This window comes from Alternaria arbusti, assembly GCF_024043155.1.
Source record: "Alternaria arbusti strain BMP 1465 chromosome Unknown scaffold_4, whole genome shotgun sequence".
Classification (NCBI taxonomy): Eukaryota; Fungi; Ascomycota; class Dothideomycetes; order Pleosporales; family Pleosporaceae; genus Alternaria; species Alternaria arbusti.
In genome coordinates, this window is record NW_026249944.1 from 1,431,478 (window position 1) to 1,448,724 (window position 17,247).

The following is a 17,247-nucleotide window of genomic DNA, read 5'->3' on the forward strand; positions in this document are numbered from 1 at the left end:
CAGGCCACCAAAGAACTGTGAATGGTTGATCCGCTTTTCGGATAGGATGATGTTCGCGGACGTTGGGACAAGGTTGCGTGAGCCTCAATCTATTCTACTTTGCCGTCGCGCCAAGTTGTGGGGTACCAATCCTTACCATTTGTTTATATTGTCCAACCCCCGTTCCTCATTAACGCGTGCCATTCGTACGGATACGCTGGGATGGTACAAAAGAATTTCGCCTTTGTCATTGGCCGATCATAAGGTGCCCAGCTGGATAGCGACGGAGGCCAAAGGGTTGTAGTCACGTGCTGATCGGATTGTTGAAGCGTGCAGTGGGCCGAGAGAATAGGCTGTTGAAGAGAGTGGGATCTGATCGCGAGGAACGAGCCTTTATCAACCAGGTACGATCCCATGGAAGCAATATAGTCCATGTGGTGCTGTCAGGTATAGACTCCAGAATCTCAAATATCCTTCTGGAACGTCAACCACTTCCGCTCTTCAAACCCGGAAGCTTTTGCATCTCTTCTCATTGGACGTCTTGTCGCACGGCATTTCCTCTCTTTACTGGTCAGATCGAAGTCAACCATGAAAACCAGTACTATTCTCGCGTGCTGGGTGTCAGCTGCATCTGCCGCCTTCGACTTGAATCGTGGGGGTGCAGTACTCAAAGCGCCTCAAGGCGACTCGTTTGCCAGCGTAACAGGCACTGTGAGTGACTCTCGTGCTGCATGTGATATGAGTACTAACTGCATATACAGTTCACAGTACCGAACTTATCGGGTAGCAACCGACTCTCGATCTGGGTCGGCATTGGGGACACACTTGAACAGGAGAACGTGCTCGGTGGTGGCATCGTGTACAACAGTACGCTCAGAAGCTTCTCTGCATACTTCCCCGGTCCGGTGACAGATACCACTTCGACGGTTCCTGTTGCCAACGGTAATTCTATCACCGTGACAGTCAGCGTGGCTACTGCAGGGGGTACTGTGACGATTGAGAACAAGACGCAGAACAAGAGGACAACACAGACACTCGCAGCTCCGAATGGCGTGGATCCGTCCTCATTGACTGCGCTGGCGGCAAACTGGTTTGTGCAGGCATACCAGGTGATCCCAGGCCAGCTTGTAACTACACCAAATTTTGGAACAGTATCGTTTACTGCAGTCTCGGCGACTACGAAGAGCGGCGCGAATGTCCCAATCTCCGGCGCAGGTCGATATGAGATACAAGGAACCAGCGGACAGGTTAGTTGTACATGGCGTGCCAGCCGTCCCTGCTAATGTCTGACTAGATGTATTCGAAGACAACGATATCGAACACTGGTGTCTCCGTGCAGAGACAGGCGTAGAAAGAGGGTTGCGATAGTGGTGTTCATGTTCGGAACACGACTTCCCAGGTTGGAAGTCGCTGCATCGTCGTAGGTAGTCGAGGATAAATAAGCTTGGGCTGTTTCGCTGTTTCATCGACACTTCATGTATTAGACTGCGCGCAATAAGACAAGATGATTGCGCGACGCTGACCGGGAGAGTTGGTGAAGGTCGCTGGTGATGATGTGGTGAATGATGCGCAGACGATGACGTTCGCTTGGCCTCCCCTCCACATTTCTCGACGCGTCGCGACTTCCCAACTGCGTCGTGCGACAACACCGGCAAGATGCGCTTCAAGGCGTCAATACAGAATATTAATACCTTTACGAGTAGGTGCATAAGGCGACACTTCAATCTGCGACTAACCCCTTGCAGAGCTCACGGCGTCACTCAATTCGCTCGGCCCGCTCGCGTGGGTGAAGCTCAGCGAAGAGCAAGTATGCTTCACCATCATACCAGAGCAGGGCACTCAAGTATGGGCGTGAGTAGACGCCTCATACCTCGGTGTCTCTCGTTCTAACCGCATGCAGTGTCCTCTCTATTGTAAGCATGCCGTCTCATCTTTCGCTGGCTGGATGTTAATGCGCCGCGCAGGACTCTATCTTCGAGACCATCAGCGTGCAGTCAGCAGCGAACAACGTCATCAACCTCGAAGTTCCGCTCACGTCGCTGAATCGCGCTCTCAAGTCAGCCCTCAATGCCACGTCGGCCCAGATACGCCTCACCAAGAAGGACAACCTGCCCATGCTTGCCCTCACCATCGTCACCACGACCTCCTCGAACACGTACAGCGCCTTCCCTGCAGCCACAGCCAACAACGACGATGGCTTCGACGCTGCCTTTGACAACGAATTTGGTGGAGGAAACCGTGAGACCATTGTCACGCAGGAGATACCCGTGCGAGTGCTTGCGCCAGACACTGTAGCGCACCTGCATGAGCCCGTCTGTAGAGAGCCAGACGTACACATCATACTGCCTCCTCTGATGCAGCTGAAGAGCATCAGCGACAGGTTCACCAAGCTCGCGCTGGCAGACACCAAGGCAAGCACCGCGACGACGGCATCAAGGACACGACTAGAGGTTGCCGCCAACATGCACGGCTGCCTCAGGATGAGGATCCGATCCGACGCCATGAACATATCCTCCATCTGGACCGATCTTAGTAATCCAGAACTCGACCCTGGCCACGTCGCTGGTGGAGAGGATGGCGTAGCTGAACACCCAAGCACGCGTATGAAGCAGCTGGGCACGGCAGACGGGCGTAGTGAAGAAGGCTGGGCTACAGTGAGGATCGATGGGCGTGACTGGGGTAAGGTCATGAGTGTGGGTAGGCTGGGGGGACGAGTGATCGCTTGTAAGTCGTACGAACTTCAAATCTGCCAACATGCTGACATTCTCAAGGCTTCTGTCATGAGCATGCACTCATCCTCTACGTTTACCTACCCAACGATAATGGCGATGACGAGTCGGTCCTGACAGTACGTTGCACTCTTCACACCCTCGCTCACCAGACTGACATCACAGCAGTACTTTATCAGCTCCTACAGCGCATAGCTACCTTCGCGCTCATGTCATCCTCACGAGGCACAAACTAGATACCTTTGCTTACGCGACACCGCATACCTCATCACCACCATCCATCGTACCAGACATATGATCTTGTGGTGGCGTACGCTACACGTTGACACTTCGACGTGCGAGCCAGATTGACCACAACTCTCGACTGTCTCCAGAAATGCGCATAATTGGTTGTGCTACTCGTGTACGGGCTACAATTGGAGATGGAAGCGTCGGCAAAACTAGCACTCTATTAGCCGAAGGCAGCAGAAGGATGCCTAAACGCCAAACCGCTTGCACCACGCCGAGACAAAGTCTCATGCTTTGAGTTGGCTTCTCACGATAAGTATAAAGTCGGTTACTCGTCTCAATCCGGCGTTCGCTTCATAGCTCCCCAAAACACAACATGGACGAATGGAAAGGAGCCCTTTTTAATTTCACCTTCACCGCCTCTTTGCCTTCCCATCCATCTGACTTGAGCGACGTTTGTGCAGTCAATACCAACAGCTCGTGCTTCATCACAAATCTTGCGACTGAACTCGTTCATCATATCATCGACTACATACCTCCCGCATCTCAGATCGACTTCGCATATACCTGCAAGCATTTATTCGCATGCTCTGCAGACGTTCTCAAACGCCATCGCGACGCTCATACAAAGTATTGTATTTCGTCTGATATTGACCCAACGACTGTTCCCACACTCCTCCGGAGCGCTTACGGATATGGTGACCCAATTCTAGCCTGGCACGTTCGAAGTCTGGAGCTTTGGTATGATCGCACAGGATGGGATGCATGGAAGACGCTTGACTTCGACGTTCCAATCGATCAGAGCTCACGGTCGCCAACAACCTGGGAGTTCATGCCTGGTGAAATCGACGACTACATGGAGCCATTAGATCAAGCACAGAGTGATCTTATTCCCGGTACACGCGCCGAGGAGGCACGTACACAAATTATTGATGGCTACGACATTTACCTGAAAGCTCTCCTCGTTGCAAATTGTCCTAGGCTTCGAGACGTCAAGTTTGTCATGACGGCGCGGGATGGGACGGTATCGAGGTCATGTCTCGACTGGCTTCAAACTTTTATCAACGACTCTCACAACAAGAAAACTTCTTGGGGACCTGGCCTCAAAAATCTTCGTTCAGTCGCTGTTGGTCTGCCCACCGGAACTTGGCTGGATGCGGCCTATCATCCCAATACCTGGCCTTGCAACACAGGATTTCTTGTTCAGTTCCTCCGTCTCCCAAGCCTCGAAAAGATATACTTTAGAGATTGCGTAGGTGATTTTCAAGACAGGACGCCCTGGAGGAACCTTCTACCTGCTGGAACCTCCCCTGTCAAACATCTCTTCCTGGACAGTTGTGGGGAATTTGGGCAAGAATTCCTCACTGCTCTTACTGCCGTCCCATCAGGACTCATCACAGCCTCTTTCCGCGCCGGCGATGCGACTCGACTCGAAGACGCGGACGAACTCGTTCGCAATCTCGGCACCTACCAAGGGAACACCCTGGAAAGTCTGATGTTCTATGACTATCATGACAATCCCCATAAAATCCACGGCGATCGCTGCGCAGCCTTCCGCCCAGAAGAACTCAGCAATATGAGGAAATTGAAGCACCTCTGCATGGACATCCAAGACATTGAGCTCGAGGCCTGCTACCAAAGAGACGACAGCGCAGAAGATTGGGAGAGCGACGGAGCGTATCTGGAACGCTGCTTCTTGGAGAGTGTATGGAATTATGAAGCCCTGGTTCTATGGGGATCACTCAGCGAATCTTACATCAAATGGGAACCGAACGAGGAACAAGGCTTCGAAGATGCCATCATTTCTCTGATCGGAGGACGACCTATACGAAAAGATACTCTCACGAATGAGAGAAATCGCAAGTATAATATGCTGTCTCTGACCGGAGTCCCAGGGCCCGGAATCGCAGTGACGAAAGCTGTGTATCTGGAGAACGTGGAGAAGAGCAGTGGGCCCATCACTACTTTTAGTCCTGGGCGCGGAGGAGAACCCTCACCGAATGAAAAGAGCAAGGTCTGGTTCCGTCGCGCGATTGAAGTAGCGAGGAAGAGGGGCAGGGATCTTCATACGCTCACGAATCGCTCCAAGCCGCGCCATCAGATTGACTTTCCTGAGGCGCCTGATAAGTACGACCTCAAGAGCGGTCCGTGGGGTGAGAGACCAGCAGATTGGGTCTTCAATGTGTATACGGGTCGTAGGGAGCCCAAAGGCTGTGGCAAGTGTGGGAACTGCGATGTTTGCTTTGGGTATTACAGTAAGGAAATGTGGGATGGGCTGGAGAAGGAGCCGAGAAGGGTGAAGTATGATGGGAGAGATGAGAGTCAGACCAACGATCAGGATCGAATGAGACGTTGAGAAAATGGTGCGAGAGACGTCTGCTTACACCAAAGTTGTCTATCAGTCTATTGGGCACACGAAATGGAGGACGCAAATACGTTCATGCCTAGCTCAAGAAAGAGGAGATGAATCACTTAGTAGTCATGAATGTCACGTCGAAGAAGACAACTGCACACACCTAGACGGAACAGTCACATTCGAAGAATACAATGTATTCATCATCGTCAACCCATCAGCCACCATCTACTTCCCCGCATTATCAACATGCTCCCTAAGCTCCTTCTCATTGTCCTTTGCCAGCACACCCCCATTCGACGGCGTAGCGACAACCGAGCTCCTCCTCCTCTCCGCCTCATGCGCCTGCTCCGTATCCGCATAGTCAACAAGCAACTCGCCCTTCTTGCCATAGCGATGCGGCAAGTTGTGCGCAATACCAACAACATCAAATGGACCGCTTGCCGCGTGGAAGATCTCATCCATTTCCTCGAGAGAGCGGTATGCAGTCTCTGGGAAGAAGAAATATACCGAGGGTACCATCGCAGCGTTGATAACGGCGAAGATGATGTAGGTCTGGTAGCCAATATTTGCGAAGGCGGGGGGCGTAATCATTACGACTAGGAAGTTGAAGATCCAGTTGGCTGTGGTGGAGATCGCGTTGGCGGGCGCGCGAATGGATAGTGGTGTGATTTCAGCGGGATACAGCCATGTCATGCCTAGCCAGCCGATAGCGAAGAAGGAGTTGAATACGAAGAGGAAGACGGTGGCGAGGAGACCCAGGCTTGTGTTACCGATGTTGCTGGTTGCGCCTGCTAGCACGGCCATGGACATGGACATGCCGGCTGCGCCGAACATCATCAAAGAGCGGCGTCCAAACTTCTCGATTGTGAAGATGGCGATCCAACTAGCCATCCAGTATTCGGTGCCGTTGCAGGCGGATAGAAGGCGACTGAGGAAGGGCGAGAGACCGATGGAGTTTTCGAAGATAGTGGCGGCGTAGTAGGTTACCAGGTTGATTCCGGAGATCTGGAGTATTGTTAGTTACCATCTCCTGTCCTGTTGGAAAAGCGAAACTGACCTGTTGGAACATCTGGTTGACATAGCCCAACACAGTGCGGTGGAAGTTGCGGTTCTTGTTCCTCTTGAAGCAATCGCGGAAGCCACCACGTGACATCTCCTCAGTAACATCCTTGACAGCCTGGAACTCGGCTTCGACCTTCTTGTCGTCCATAGGAAGGTCGCTCAACGCAGCCAAAACTTCAAGAGCCTCTTCCTCGCGACCCTTCAGTACCAACCAACGCGGACTTTCGGGAAGACCAGGAATCATAACGAGAATGAAAAGGGCCAAGATGATCTGGAAAGCGATAGGGAAACGCCAGGCGATGCTGCTGGGTTCGAGGAAGGAGAAGCCGAGATCGAGCCAGTAGCTAAGCATGACACCGAAGACAATCATTGAGCCTTCAATCATGACCATCTGCCCTCTGCGATGTGGTTTCGAAGTCTCGGACTGCCATGTTGGGACTGTGCTTGTGTTCATGCCGTTGCCGAAACCGGTGATCCATCGTCCGATGATAAGCTGTGCGAGTCCGTACGATGCTGTTTGGAGGATGGCTCCGACTATCATGATAGCGCTGCCGATGAAGATGGTCTTCTTGCGCCCGAGCATGTTACCGAGCCAGATGGTTGCTACGGCGCCGAAGAAGCAGCCCAGTGTGTAGGCACCGACTAGACGGACATTAGCGACGTTGGATTTAGATGCTGAACGAGCTTACCTGTGATGGCTTGGATAGTTGCGGCATGGCTTTTCGAGCTCCCTGGGGGTGGGTTGTTGCTGTCGATTTCGGGGAAGTATTTGATGAAAGAGCCCAGCGTGAGCAAACCGCCCATTACACCTTGGTCTGAGCCAATGTTAGACCTGATACCGACAGTGTTGGCATGAATGCTTACCATAACCAAAGAGCGCGAAATCCGTGCCTGCTATCACAGCAATAGCAATGTTGAGCTTAGTGCCCTTGAGGCCATAGAACTTGCCCATCTTGTTTAGTAATACCAACGATCAATGCCTGTCGTGCTAAACAACGAGGTAAGAAGGGCGTTGCGACAAAACAACAACACAAGAGGCCAGCTCGCTTCCGGTTCGTGCGAGGTGCGATCGATGGGGTACGACAGCAGGCGCGATGACCCTCTCTTAAGAAAATGTGAAAAGGCAACCGCGACTCTCTGCCACCAATGTAACAGTAGAGTCCGTCCTCACGCCGCCAACCCAGCAATAACGCCGAACCGCCCTGTCTACCGGCGTCATCCCCACAGTTTGCTCTCGACGATGACGTTTGGTCTGGAGCCGCTGGTGATCCCAACCCCGTGGAGTTTGGCGTGCGGAGAAAGACACACTACCCGATCGCACGGGGATGCCAGGGTCGCCCTGTGTGATTCGTCGCAATTCACCAGTCAGCTCGCAGTCGCCCATCGGAATTACCGCAATAGGTACTCCCGGCGCATTATGATGTCGCTAACAGGGTGAAAGTTCGCGACACGGGCACACCAAGACGGTGTTTCGCGCCGCTTTGGTGCGTGGTGGCTAAGCATCGCGAAGGCGCGAAATGCTCCGGCCTAGTCCGATGCTTCGGCTGGTCTAAGAAATTGCTTGGGCGGCTTGCCAAAAAGCGTAGTTCCGCACGTCAGCACTTGTGCGAATAACCTGGGAAATGCCTAAAAATGTCCTCGTTTCGAAGGGACGGGTGTTGTCAAACCCAAGTCTTCGGGGAGGTATTTGGTTCTACGGTAGGTGTGCCGGTTGAAGTATCCAGCTTGCGGGATTTACGATCATCAGGGACAGGGTGCGTCAACCACGCGACAGCACCAAGTTTTCTCGGTTCGGATTAAGACTGTGGAGCCGATGGCTTGGGGGAGGCTTCTTTGTGGAGAACGCGCTGTTGGAGTTGCACTGCGGGTGTACTAAAACTTGCACGTGAGTCCTTTCGATGCTGCCCAGCTGGCCCACTGCATTTTTGGAGTAATGTTCACCGCGAGTACCCATGCGACATCTCGATCTTGTTTTTACACCCGTTGCATTTTCTATCTGATGCCGCTAGCACGGCCATCTGCATCTCTTTCACACGCGTCTAACTGGTGTGATGATGCAAGCAGTAAACGGATTCCAACGCACATGCATACATCCTCGATTCGAAGGTGTTCAGAGTCATGCAAGGTCCATTGTAAACCTAGGATGACTAGTTATTATATCTATTAAGCGGTTTGGCCAACGTTCCCATACTTAAGGCCCCCAAGCCTTACGCTCGGTCTCCATCAACTCATCGATCGGTGCTGTCAAGCTTACTGGTCGCATCACTCCGTTCAGGTCCGACGCTGAAATATCTCTACTGTGCGTGTCTAGATACTGGTTGTAGTCAGCTCCGAATGAACTAGTGGTGACCCCCGTTGCGCCCTTCTTCGTAGGAGATGGGGCAGGTGTAGGAGTCGCCGAGACCACACGCTTTTGCAGTCGCCTTTTCTTGTGTTCTTCCATAATCATCTGTGCTCGACTTTTGTTCAGTTTCCAGGTAGCCAGATTCCTTGCCGGTAATACTGTCCGTTTGAACATGCCTATCCCAGCGATGACAGGCTCGACAAGGCCCATGCCGATGTAAGTATCAGCTTCCCACACAGGCGCAGAAAAAGAGTTCAATAGCCCCTGTGTTTCGCTCTCATTATCCGTTGTATCGTAGATGGGTCGCTTCAAAGGATCAGTGGACGCTGTTACAAAGTCGCCAAAGTCTTCGTCGTTTAGGTTAGTGGGCTTGGACTGGGAAGTACCCGGCTGAAGAGGAGATTCATTCGTTGGGGGCAGAACTGTCTCTGAAACAGAATACGGGCTTATCCTGGGTACAGCAAATGCGCGATTATCTTCCCAGGCGTTCTGGACAGATTCAGCTTCACTCGCCGCGTCCAGATTTCGCGGACCGCCCATAAAAGGATCGACCTGATTTGACGACATGGTGTTTGTACGGGTTCTCTGGTTGGGTGATTTCGAATTCTGAAGCCCAAAGATTGGAAGGAAGCGTCTGCTTGGATGGTGTGATATTTGGTTCACTTTGTTGACCATTGTGAATACTAACAAACAACGTGCCATGGCTCATGAAGCCCCAAAGTGAATATATAAAGCATTTAGGCATTATATGATGAGATGGTATCAACCCGAGGATCGCTGGAAATGCGCATCTGGCGCAAAGACGAAATGCTTTTCCTAGGTCGTTAAGACGCGAAATCCACATCCCAACGCTGAACGCCAATAGTGTGACCATGCTAGAGGTATCATACGCGCATAGCTTCTCTCGCAGCGGGCTCTCTCTCCATCTCGTATTCGATCTCGCGTCTCGGACCTTTTGAGTCCTTCGAGGGCTTCTTCTTGGGCTTGGGTGGCGGGCCAGCAGGACGCTTGCGCTTGAGATTTGCGAGCGTCTTTTTGAGAGCCTCTGTGTCCTCATCTGCAGACTCATCCTCCTCATCTTCTTCGCTGCCGCTACCGCTCTCGTCGTCTTCGTCACCTGAGCCTTCATCAGGGCTCTGTCCGCCTATCCAGTCTTCAAAGTCCTCCATCTCGTCGTCGGATTCGCCCTCAATGTCGCTCACGTATTCGACTTCGCCCACACCGTTCTCCATCTCGTGTTCGTATTCGTTGTCGTCTTCCTCCTCAATGCCTTCGTCCAGATCCTCGTCGCCCTTGAGCTGGCCCTCTTTCTGCAGGCCGCGCATGACACGCTTCCAGACATTTGGTTCAACGTTGATCCTGTCTTGCAGTTAGTCTCAAACTCATACAGGAACTGAGTAAATGCTTGACAGTGTGACGGTGCTCATTAAAAAATTAGAGTGTTGTTGTTGTTTTTGATCCTCATCGAAGGATCTCAGGGTTAAAAAGCGAATAATCATGGCAGCAGTGGGAAGAGGGGGATGAACTTACGGTCGATCGCCGTATGCGCCACTGCGCAGACGGTCGATGAGAACTCGCTCGATGGCGCGCTCGACCTTGGCGGCTGCGAGAGCTTTGCGCTCACGGCCTTCCTCTCGTCGGCGGACCTTGGGTGCCAGTCTAGGAACTAGGCGCTCTCCTAGACGCTCTTCTTCCTTGGCCAGTTTCCGTATCCTTATATTGACTTGAGTAAGACGAGTCAAGCGCTGCTTGTTCTTGTGCTTAAGGAACTTGGGGAAGTATGTGAGGTGCTGGTCGACCATCTCGAGCGCTTGGCTATAGTTCTTAGGAAGCTTTATCTTTTCCCACCATTGCGACGGAAGATGTGCGCGTTCGATCGCTTTGATGTATAGATACAGCTCGCCGGTCGCGGGATCTGAGCGAATCGTGGCATAGCGTGAGTTCGCGAGGGGGCACGACTGCTTGGAGCAGTAACCTGATACGTTGTGTTCGTTTCTGCAGAAAGTTTGGTCTTTTGTGGTTTTGAGTTCTGAGTAGACAAGGTCAGCATTATCTTGTATGCATATTTACAGAGGCTCACGCACTGAAGCTGCAGAAATCGGTGCCAATAACGGACCATACAAGATCGTCCGAGGCCATGGCGGCAATGAAGTCCTTCCGCGGACGCACGTAAACACAGAAGCGAGGATCCCTTCAACAATAGTCTTTCAGCGCGGCGAAAAGCGAACAGAGGGTCCTTCGGGGTATCGTGTGTGCGTTCTGGCGCGAAGGGAACAGGTGTTGTAGTAGCAAAGTAGACATGCGACGATCTCAAGAAATTATTATCTTAGCGCGTGCACGGGCCACTGCGGAGGTGCAGCGGAGCTACCACGAATTCCAGATGCGACAACGATGTAAACCTCAACTGGCGGAATGAGAGCTGTCGTCTCATCTCTCCGTCGCAATCCTTTCACTCAATTGAGAGCGCCTTGTTTTCCTATTCGTGCCGTACTCCATTCGACCCACATCGCGCGAATTGCATCGCTCCACCATGAACCCCTCCATGTGCAGCGCGCCTTGACGACATGCCGGCCACGTCTGTACCATACAGATAGCAAGGAACCGACGATATATGCGCTTTCTACTGCTAGTGGAAGGGCAGCAATAGCTGTCATTCGTGCCTCGGGTCCGGCATGTAGGCAGGTCTGCACTCTCCACCCCATGATCGGTTTCCCGTCCTTACGCTTCGTAGATATACGAAGGGCTATGTCCCTCTACAGCATTTCCGAAGCCTCGCCAGGCGACCCTACGCAAGCTATATACCCCACATGTACCCCCTTCGCCCGCAACGATACTCGACTCTGGCGCCCTCGTACTCTACTTTCCCGCGCCCAATACTGTGACCGGAGAAGACGTGCTCGAACTGCACGTACATGGCGGCCCGGCTATTGTACGCGCAGTCCTTTCAGCCATACCTGAATGCGCAAACATACCAAACACTCGCAAGTCGAAGCGCACGGAGATCCGCTATGCTGAGCCTGGAGAGTTCACACGGCGCGCTTTCGCCAACAACCGAATGGACCTGCCCCAGATCGAGTCGCTAGGGGAGACATTGTCTGCTTCGACTGAGCAGCAACGCAAGATCTCAGTGAGGGGCACAACCTCCTCACTGGCAACACGATACGAGCACTGGCGCATGCTGTTGCTGCAGGCCCGGGGCGAGCTGGAAGCCTTGATCGATTTCTCCGAAGACCAACACTTTGACGAATCACCTGCTGTTCTATGCGCCTCCGTCGCAACTCAAGTCCGTGCCTTGCAGGTGCAGATGGAGGCGCACGTTGCCAACGCCGTTCGTGGAGAGATGCTGCGCAATGGCATTAGCATTGCGCTTCTCGGTGCACCCAACGCAGGCAAGAGCAGTTTGCTGAATCGCATAGTTGGGAGAGACGCTGCTATCGTCTCTGAGGAAGCTGGCACAACGCGCGACGTGGTTGAGATAGGATTGGATCTGGGTGGGTGGCTTGTCAAGATTGGAGACATGGCCGGCCTTCGCCAGGCTGGTGTCGCAGGTGCGAGCGTCGTTGGGGCCGTTGAACAGGAGGGCATCAAGCGCGCGAAGCAACGAGCACTCGAATCAGACGTGCTGATTGTCGTTCAAGACGCCACAGCCGAGATGGATCCTGAGGTCATGGCGACGGCAAAGCAGTGTGCTGATGTCGGCATCGAGGTCATTGTTGCTCTCAACAAGCGCGACCAACTTTACACGTTCGATATCTCGCGGGCGAAATGGGAAGAAAAGATTCACTCCGTCCTGGGCCTCTCTAAAGACCGCCTGTGCTTCATTACATGTAAGCCGCTCACAGGGCCGATACCTTATCCAACTAGCGACAACATCCCGGAATTCCTCACTATCTTGCAGGATACTTTCAAGTCTATGACAGCCGCGTTAGTTCCTGACTCGGATCCCGATCCAAGCATTTGGCAAGAGTCATTAGGCGCAACCGAGCGTCAACGTCTTCTTCTCTCCGAATGTCTCAGCCACCTTTCCGCCTTCCTCACAACCGTAACCGAGCCCTCGGCCGATACAACCAGAACCGGTGAGGAACTACCAGGCGAGGCCGACGAGGTCGATATTGTGGTCGCTGCAGAGTGCCTTCGCTCCGCCGCCGACGCATTGGCCCGCATCACAGGCCGGGGTGGTAGCGGCGATGTGGAAGAGGTGTTGGGGGTCGTTTTCGAAAAGTAAGTGACTCTAGCCTAAATCTCGTGCCCTCATGTCGTGTCACGTTCTGGAATCTTTGGCAAGGCGTTCTACACTTTGGCCCCCATTTGAGTCAGACGGTTGCACCCGAGAGGGGGCCAAGCGGGCGTTGCTGGGGAAAGCCACAATGGTAATAGCAGGATGTGTCTGTGCAGTATCGATTGCTGCATAGGGCGTCTGGATAACCGAACTCTTTCCCCATGATGCTTGCCGGCTTACGCTCAGCTGCGGCCGCGAAAGACCACGTGACGAACCTTTGCTGACGTCAACCTTCTTACAGATTCTGTGTCGGAAAGTAGCGAACGCAGTCACGGTACTGGCGTTACTTCAAATCACAGCTTGCGAGGACGATTTGTAGTGTGGGGAGAGGATACCGTCAAGGTATCAATTGTCTATTCTAGTCAAAGCAGAAGTGATGAAGCTCTACTACCAGACCTGCTGGTGGTTCAAAATGCAAAAACGCCGTAAACAGTCGTATCGGGGAAAAGGAGATCTTGATTGAGGAGAAAAGCAGAGAAACCCGAAGCAAACTCGAAAACAGTACGCCCAACGCCGAATAACTCCGTGTCTAGAAACAGTACCCAGGTCCGTTACCCATCGCTCAATGAAGAGCTTATCCCAGCCTTTCCAAACGCCTCAAAATGCTGTGACATACAATTTGCATGATTCCGTAGCCCATAGTTCATAGCCTGTGTCCAGGTCCAAAGAGTCCAACGCTCGCTAATGCCGATTCAAAACAAGAAAATGAGGATCAAGATGAAGATCAAGGATAGAAAGAGGAGATATTGGTACAAGTGAAGAGTGTGTGATGATACAGAGATGAAAGAAATATGAAGCCGAAGGAAGAAGTAGATGGCCGAGGCCTAAGAAGTCAGAGATGGCCTCCATCGTTCGAGGCGTCTCTTGCGGAGTGTTCGGGAGGCGGGAAGTGGCGGGAAGTGGAGTGTGATGGTGTGAGGCGTGGCCATGGTGAACCACGCCGCAAGGATGCTGATGAATGTTTCGGATTGCGGGATTGCGGTAGCAGCCGTTGTGCTTAGTTGTAGCCTCCGCGACCCATGTTGGCCGATTCTTCCTGGGTGTTTGGTGGTGACATTGTGATTGATCTGTTTGTTCGACTTTGAAATTGGTTGACGTGCAGACTTGATGAACAAAGAGCCGGGTCTTTGGTATTGAGATGAATGCACAGGTCTTAGTTGTAACCGCCGCGACCCATCGGGTAGTGTCTTGAAGATGGTGTAGTTGTAGGTGTAGTCTCAGAGTGAAACAATGCTGTTCCTGACGAAGACACTGTGCGTGGGGTATATAGCAGGAAGACGCGGATGAAACAATGGAACAATAGTCGAAGACGGAAGAAGATGGTGTGGAAGGATGCTGAATGAGTGAAACTTTTGACTCAAAGGGAAGAAGCGACTCGACTTATATGAAACAAGAGGCCGACAAAGACACCAGAGAATGCAGGAAAGCGGACTAGGAAAGGACGAGGGAAGAAAAGGGCGCTCGGGTATGGTGACTGGGACGGATCGGAAACTGTTACTTGCTCTGCTTGCCTGCTTTCCCATGGTCCAGGCATCCAAACCGTCTTTATACCGCACAGTTCACCTACCTGTTCCCCCCTACACCACCAACCAGAACGGCGGGAACTGGTGGCGGACGGAACCTGGTTCAAGCCACGAACAAGGCATCTAGTCATCATTTCCTCTTACTCGCCGTACGACTGCGCAGCACGCAAAGCCGTCTGCTTGGGTAGACAGGAATAAGTTTCAGGGTCTGTGGGTGGGTGCGTGGCAGTGAGAGGGGGACCTGTGCTCGCGGGTGGGAAACTGGAGCCGCAATGCAGTGCACGCGCCAGGTGGATAAGATGGGCGTGCAGCAGCGTGCGCGGCTGATGGCATCCCTGCTGCTGATTACATGGAACCATGCGGAAACTGTGCGACACAGGTCTTCATTGGTGACTTTATGGGAATGCGATTGCAAAGCAGAGGGAATGTCAGTCCTCGTGCATCGTGCATCGGGCTATGACGAAGAAGGTGTGCTTCTGCATTGACGACGCATGTCTGCCTAACTTATACACCCCTTCCATCAGGATACATGTGTCTTCTTCTTCACCACCACCACCAACAACACCCTACGCCGTTAGGTACAATCTGGATGCTTGCAGCACACGCCAAGGTACTTTCTCGACAAGCGCGGGTCGTTTTGCCATTGGCCTGCTGCCGTAACGCACGACACAGTCATACAACATCATCACCGACAAGCATCTTTCCCTACGCCAGACTGCGTACCTGCGCAGTGCACTCACACCAGTCGCAAGAACCTCTTCGAGGCAATTCATCGTTTCCCGTCGGTCGCGCATTCGGGCGACTTGCAGTTTCGAGTCAATTATCGTGCTCGTCACACTGTTACTCATCCATCGCGATCCCCCGACGATTGCTGTGCTGCATCTCGCTTGGACGGGGCCGTTTTCCGTGGACCGCCGGCGAGGGCAATGCTGGGCGTGCAACACGAATGCCTGCAAGCCATGTGCGAGCGCAAACTCCTTCTGGGCAGCGTTGCAACCTGCTGTTCCACATTTGGAGGCCGCCCCGTGGGCTTGGGTCGTCTGAAGCAGCGAATAGGGCTGCGTAGGTGGCCAAGATGCTGTTTCGAGCCCACCGGGGGATACAGTGCATGGCAGTGCGTTTGAGCCTTACCCGCCCATATGCCTGCTACGTCGCGCGGGGGAACTCTACACCCATGTCCGACCGTTGGTGCCTGGAAGCTGGAAATGGTGTTGAGTTTGGAGCGTTGCGTACGCGGCAGTCGCCGACGTGTGCAGCCCGATCATGACACGGTATGAGTCTTCCGGTACTACTACTTTCAGCACAATACCCAGCTGGAAGCACTCCAAGGCCCTTATTGCGATAATGCGCAGTGGTTGAGCCTTGGTTTGGTTTAGCTGCCGCTGCCATACACCAAGTTGGTCGGAAACGCCTCCGAGATGGTATACGTCGATGCAGGAACAGAGTTCGCGCAATGCGGTACGTGGGCTGAAGACGAGGGTTGTGTGCACCAGGGCTGTGAAGCAACGAGTGAGCGGCGACCATACGACTAGTTCCTTCTTGGTTGTTATCGCGACTGGCTGATCCGAATTTCCGTCAATCTTCAATCTGCTCCCGCACAGAAAGTAGTCGCTGCAAATCATATCAACTCAGCATTCGGACAGCGACATATCCGGAGACGCCCAGAAGCTTGACCAAGCCTCAATCAGCCTTATCCGTATAGTGGTACGTCCTATCAGGACAGATCCTATACCGTTCGGAAGCAAGAAATGTAAGACTTGGCCAATACAACTTGCATAGACGCTCACGTTCTTTCGGCTTCCCGTTCCACTCGGCATCGGGAGAAGCGCCACACTCGCGTGACGGAAGCAGGAAGGATGTAAACGAGCGATCATGCGTCACGGCATCCCGGCAACGTGGATAAGAAGTCATGATGCATTGCGGCAGCGCAAACCCCTGGCACTATCTATGGACTCCGATTACGATCGGTACCCAGGGGAGTGGGAGCCGGTGATGAATGGATCACCGAAGCAGATGAATGCGATTTACCGAAGCACAAGGCTGAATGGCAGGCATACTCGATCGTACAGCACGCGTGCTTTATCGCTATCGGTTAACGAGCCAGACGATTGGCGGACGCCTCGGAAACATATGAGGTTACATCGGAGGACGACACTGGCAGTATTGGCGACAGAGGGCTATACAACACACCCGCAACAACATTGCACATATCGCCGACTTTCTTCTCTCACATGAAGACGCATACATCGCCGACATGAAGCTCTACGCGCCCACCTCGCAACATGTCTACTCGGCTTGACTCTTGAGTACAAGAATATCTGCAGATTCGCTTCCGCCTACACAGCCCCCCAAAAATAGGACTTTAAACCATACCGATCTTGCACTCCTGCACTCTTCAAACAAGCGCGACAACCGCTTGTAGGGCTGACTGAGCCGTCATGTCAGCGCATTCACCCGATTAGGTATTTCCGCGTAGCTGTCGAGCCGAGCTAGCTCATTGGCTGGACCTGCAGTAGCACGGATGTATTTTGGGACAGATGTCAGCTGAAGCCATTTTGCCTATCTGAGGGTATTTGGGAAGAATTAAGTCAGATGAAGAGCGAATTTGGGTTATTTTGGGGCCTAGAAACTACTGCATTGGGGTGTCACATGTGGATGACGAATCCTTTATCGACGTTCAGTGAAAAGCGAAGAAGAAAAACCCATCGGTATTCTATGAACTGAGCTTACGATCTCGGACGTAGAAC

At 52.8% G+C, this 17,247-nt stretch overlaps 6 protein-coding genes across 6 annotated transcripts; 3 read left to right on the forward strand and 3 right to left on the reverse strand.

The window, feature by feature from the left end:
* Positions 1–567: 567 nt before the first annotated feature.
* Positions 568–1,330, forward strand: J4E86_004132 (uncharacterized protein; the record flags this gene model as incomplete). Its single annotated transcript, XM_051444676.1, has 3 exons — positions 568–690; positions 741–1,226; positions 1,274–1,330. 3 exons carry the CDS (start codon positions 568–570, stop codon positions 1,328–1,330), a joined length of 666 nt encoding a protein of 221 aa, XP_051304301.1.
* Positions 1,331–1,635: 305 nt separating this feature from the next.
* Positions 1,636–2,944, forward strand: J4E86_004133 (uncharacterized protein; the record flags this gene model as incomplete). The annotated part of the gene is made up of 6 exons (XM_051444677.1): positions 1,636–1,678; positions 1,725–1,830; positions 1,880–1,892; positions 1,944–2,703; positions 2,751–2,827; positions 2,897–2,944. 6 exons carry the CDS (start codon positions 1,636–1,638, stop codon positions 2,942–2,944), a joined length of 1,047 nt encoding a protein of 348 aa, XP_051304302.1.
* Positions 2,945–5,517: 2,573 nt separating this feature from the next.
* Positions 5,518–7,306, reverse strand: J4E86_004134 (uncharacterized protein; the record flags this gene model as incomplete). Its single annotated transcript, XM_051444678.1, has 4 exons — positions 5,518–6,297; positions 6,350–6,996; positions 7,044–7,169; positions 7,219–7,306. 4 exons carry the CDS (start codon positions 7,304–7,306, stop codon positions 5,518–5,520), a joined length of 1,641 nt encoding a protein of 546 aa, XP_051304303.1.
* Positions 7,307–8,545: 1,239 nt separating this feature from the next.
* On the reverse strand, positions 8,546–9,265 carry J4E86_004135 (uncharacterized protein; the record flags this gene model as incomplete). Its single annotated transcript, XM_051444679.1, has 1 exon — positions 8,546–9,265. The coding sequence occupies one exon, from the start codon at positions 9,263–9,265 to the stop codon at positions 8,546–8,548; it is 720 nt and encodes a 239-aa protein (XP_051304304.1).
* A 317-nt stretch (positions 9,266–9,582) lies between these two features.
* J4E86_004136 (uncharacterized protein) lies at positions 9,583–10,837 on the reverse strand (the record flags this gene model as incomplete). Its single annotated transcript, XM_051444680.1, has 3 exons — positions 9,583–10,057; positions 10,229–10,727; positions 10,783–10,837. 3 exons carry the CDS (start codon positions 10,835–10,837, stop codon positions 9,583–9,585), a joined length of 1,029 nt encoding a protein of 342 aa, XP_051304305.1.
* Positions 10,838–11,753: 916 nt separating this feature from the next.
* Positions 11,754–12,923, forward strand: J4E86_004137 (uncharacterized protein; the record flags this gene model as incomplete). Its single annotated transcript, XM_051444681.1, has 1 exon — positions 11,754–12,923. One exon carries the CDS (start codon positions 11,754–11,756, stop codon positions 12,921–12,923), a length of 1,170 nt encoding a protein of 389 aa, XP_051304306.1.
* Between the last annotated feature and the right edge of the window lie 4,324 nt (positions 12,924–17,247).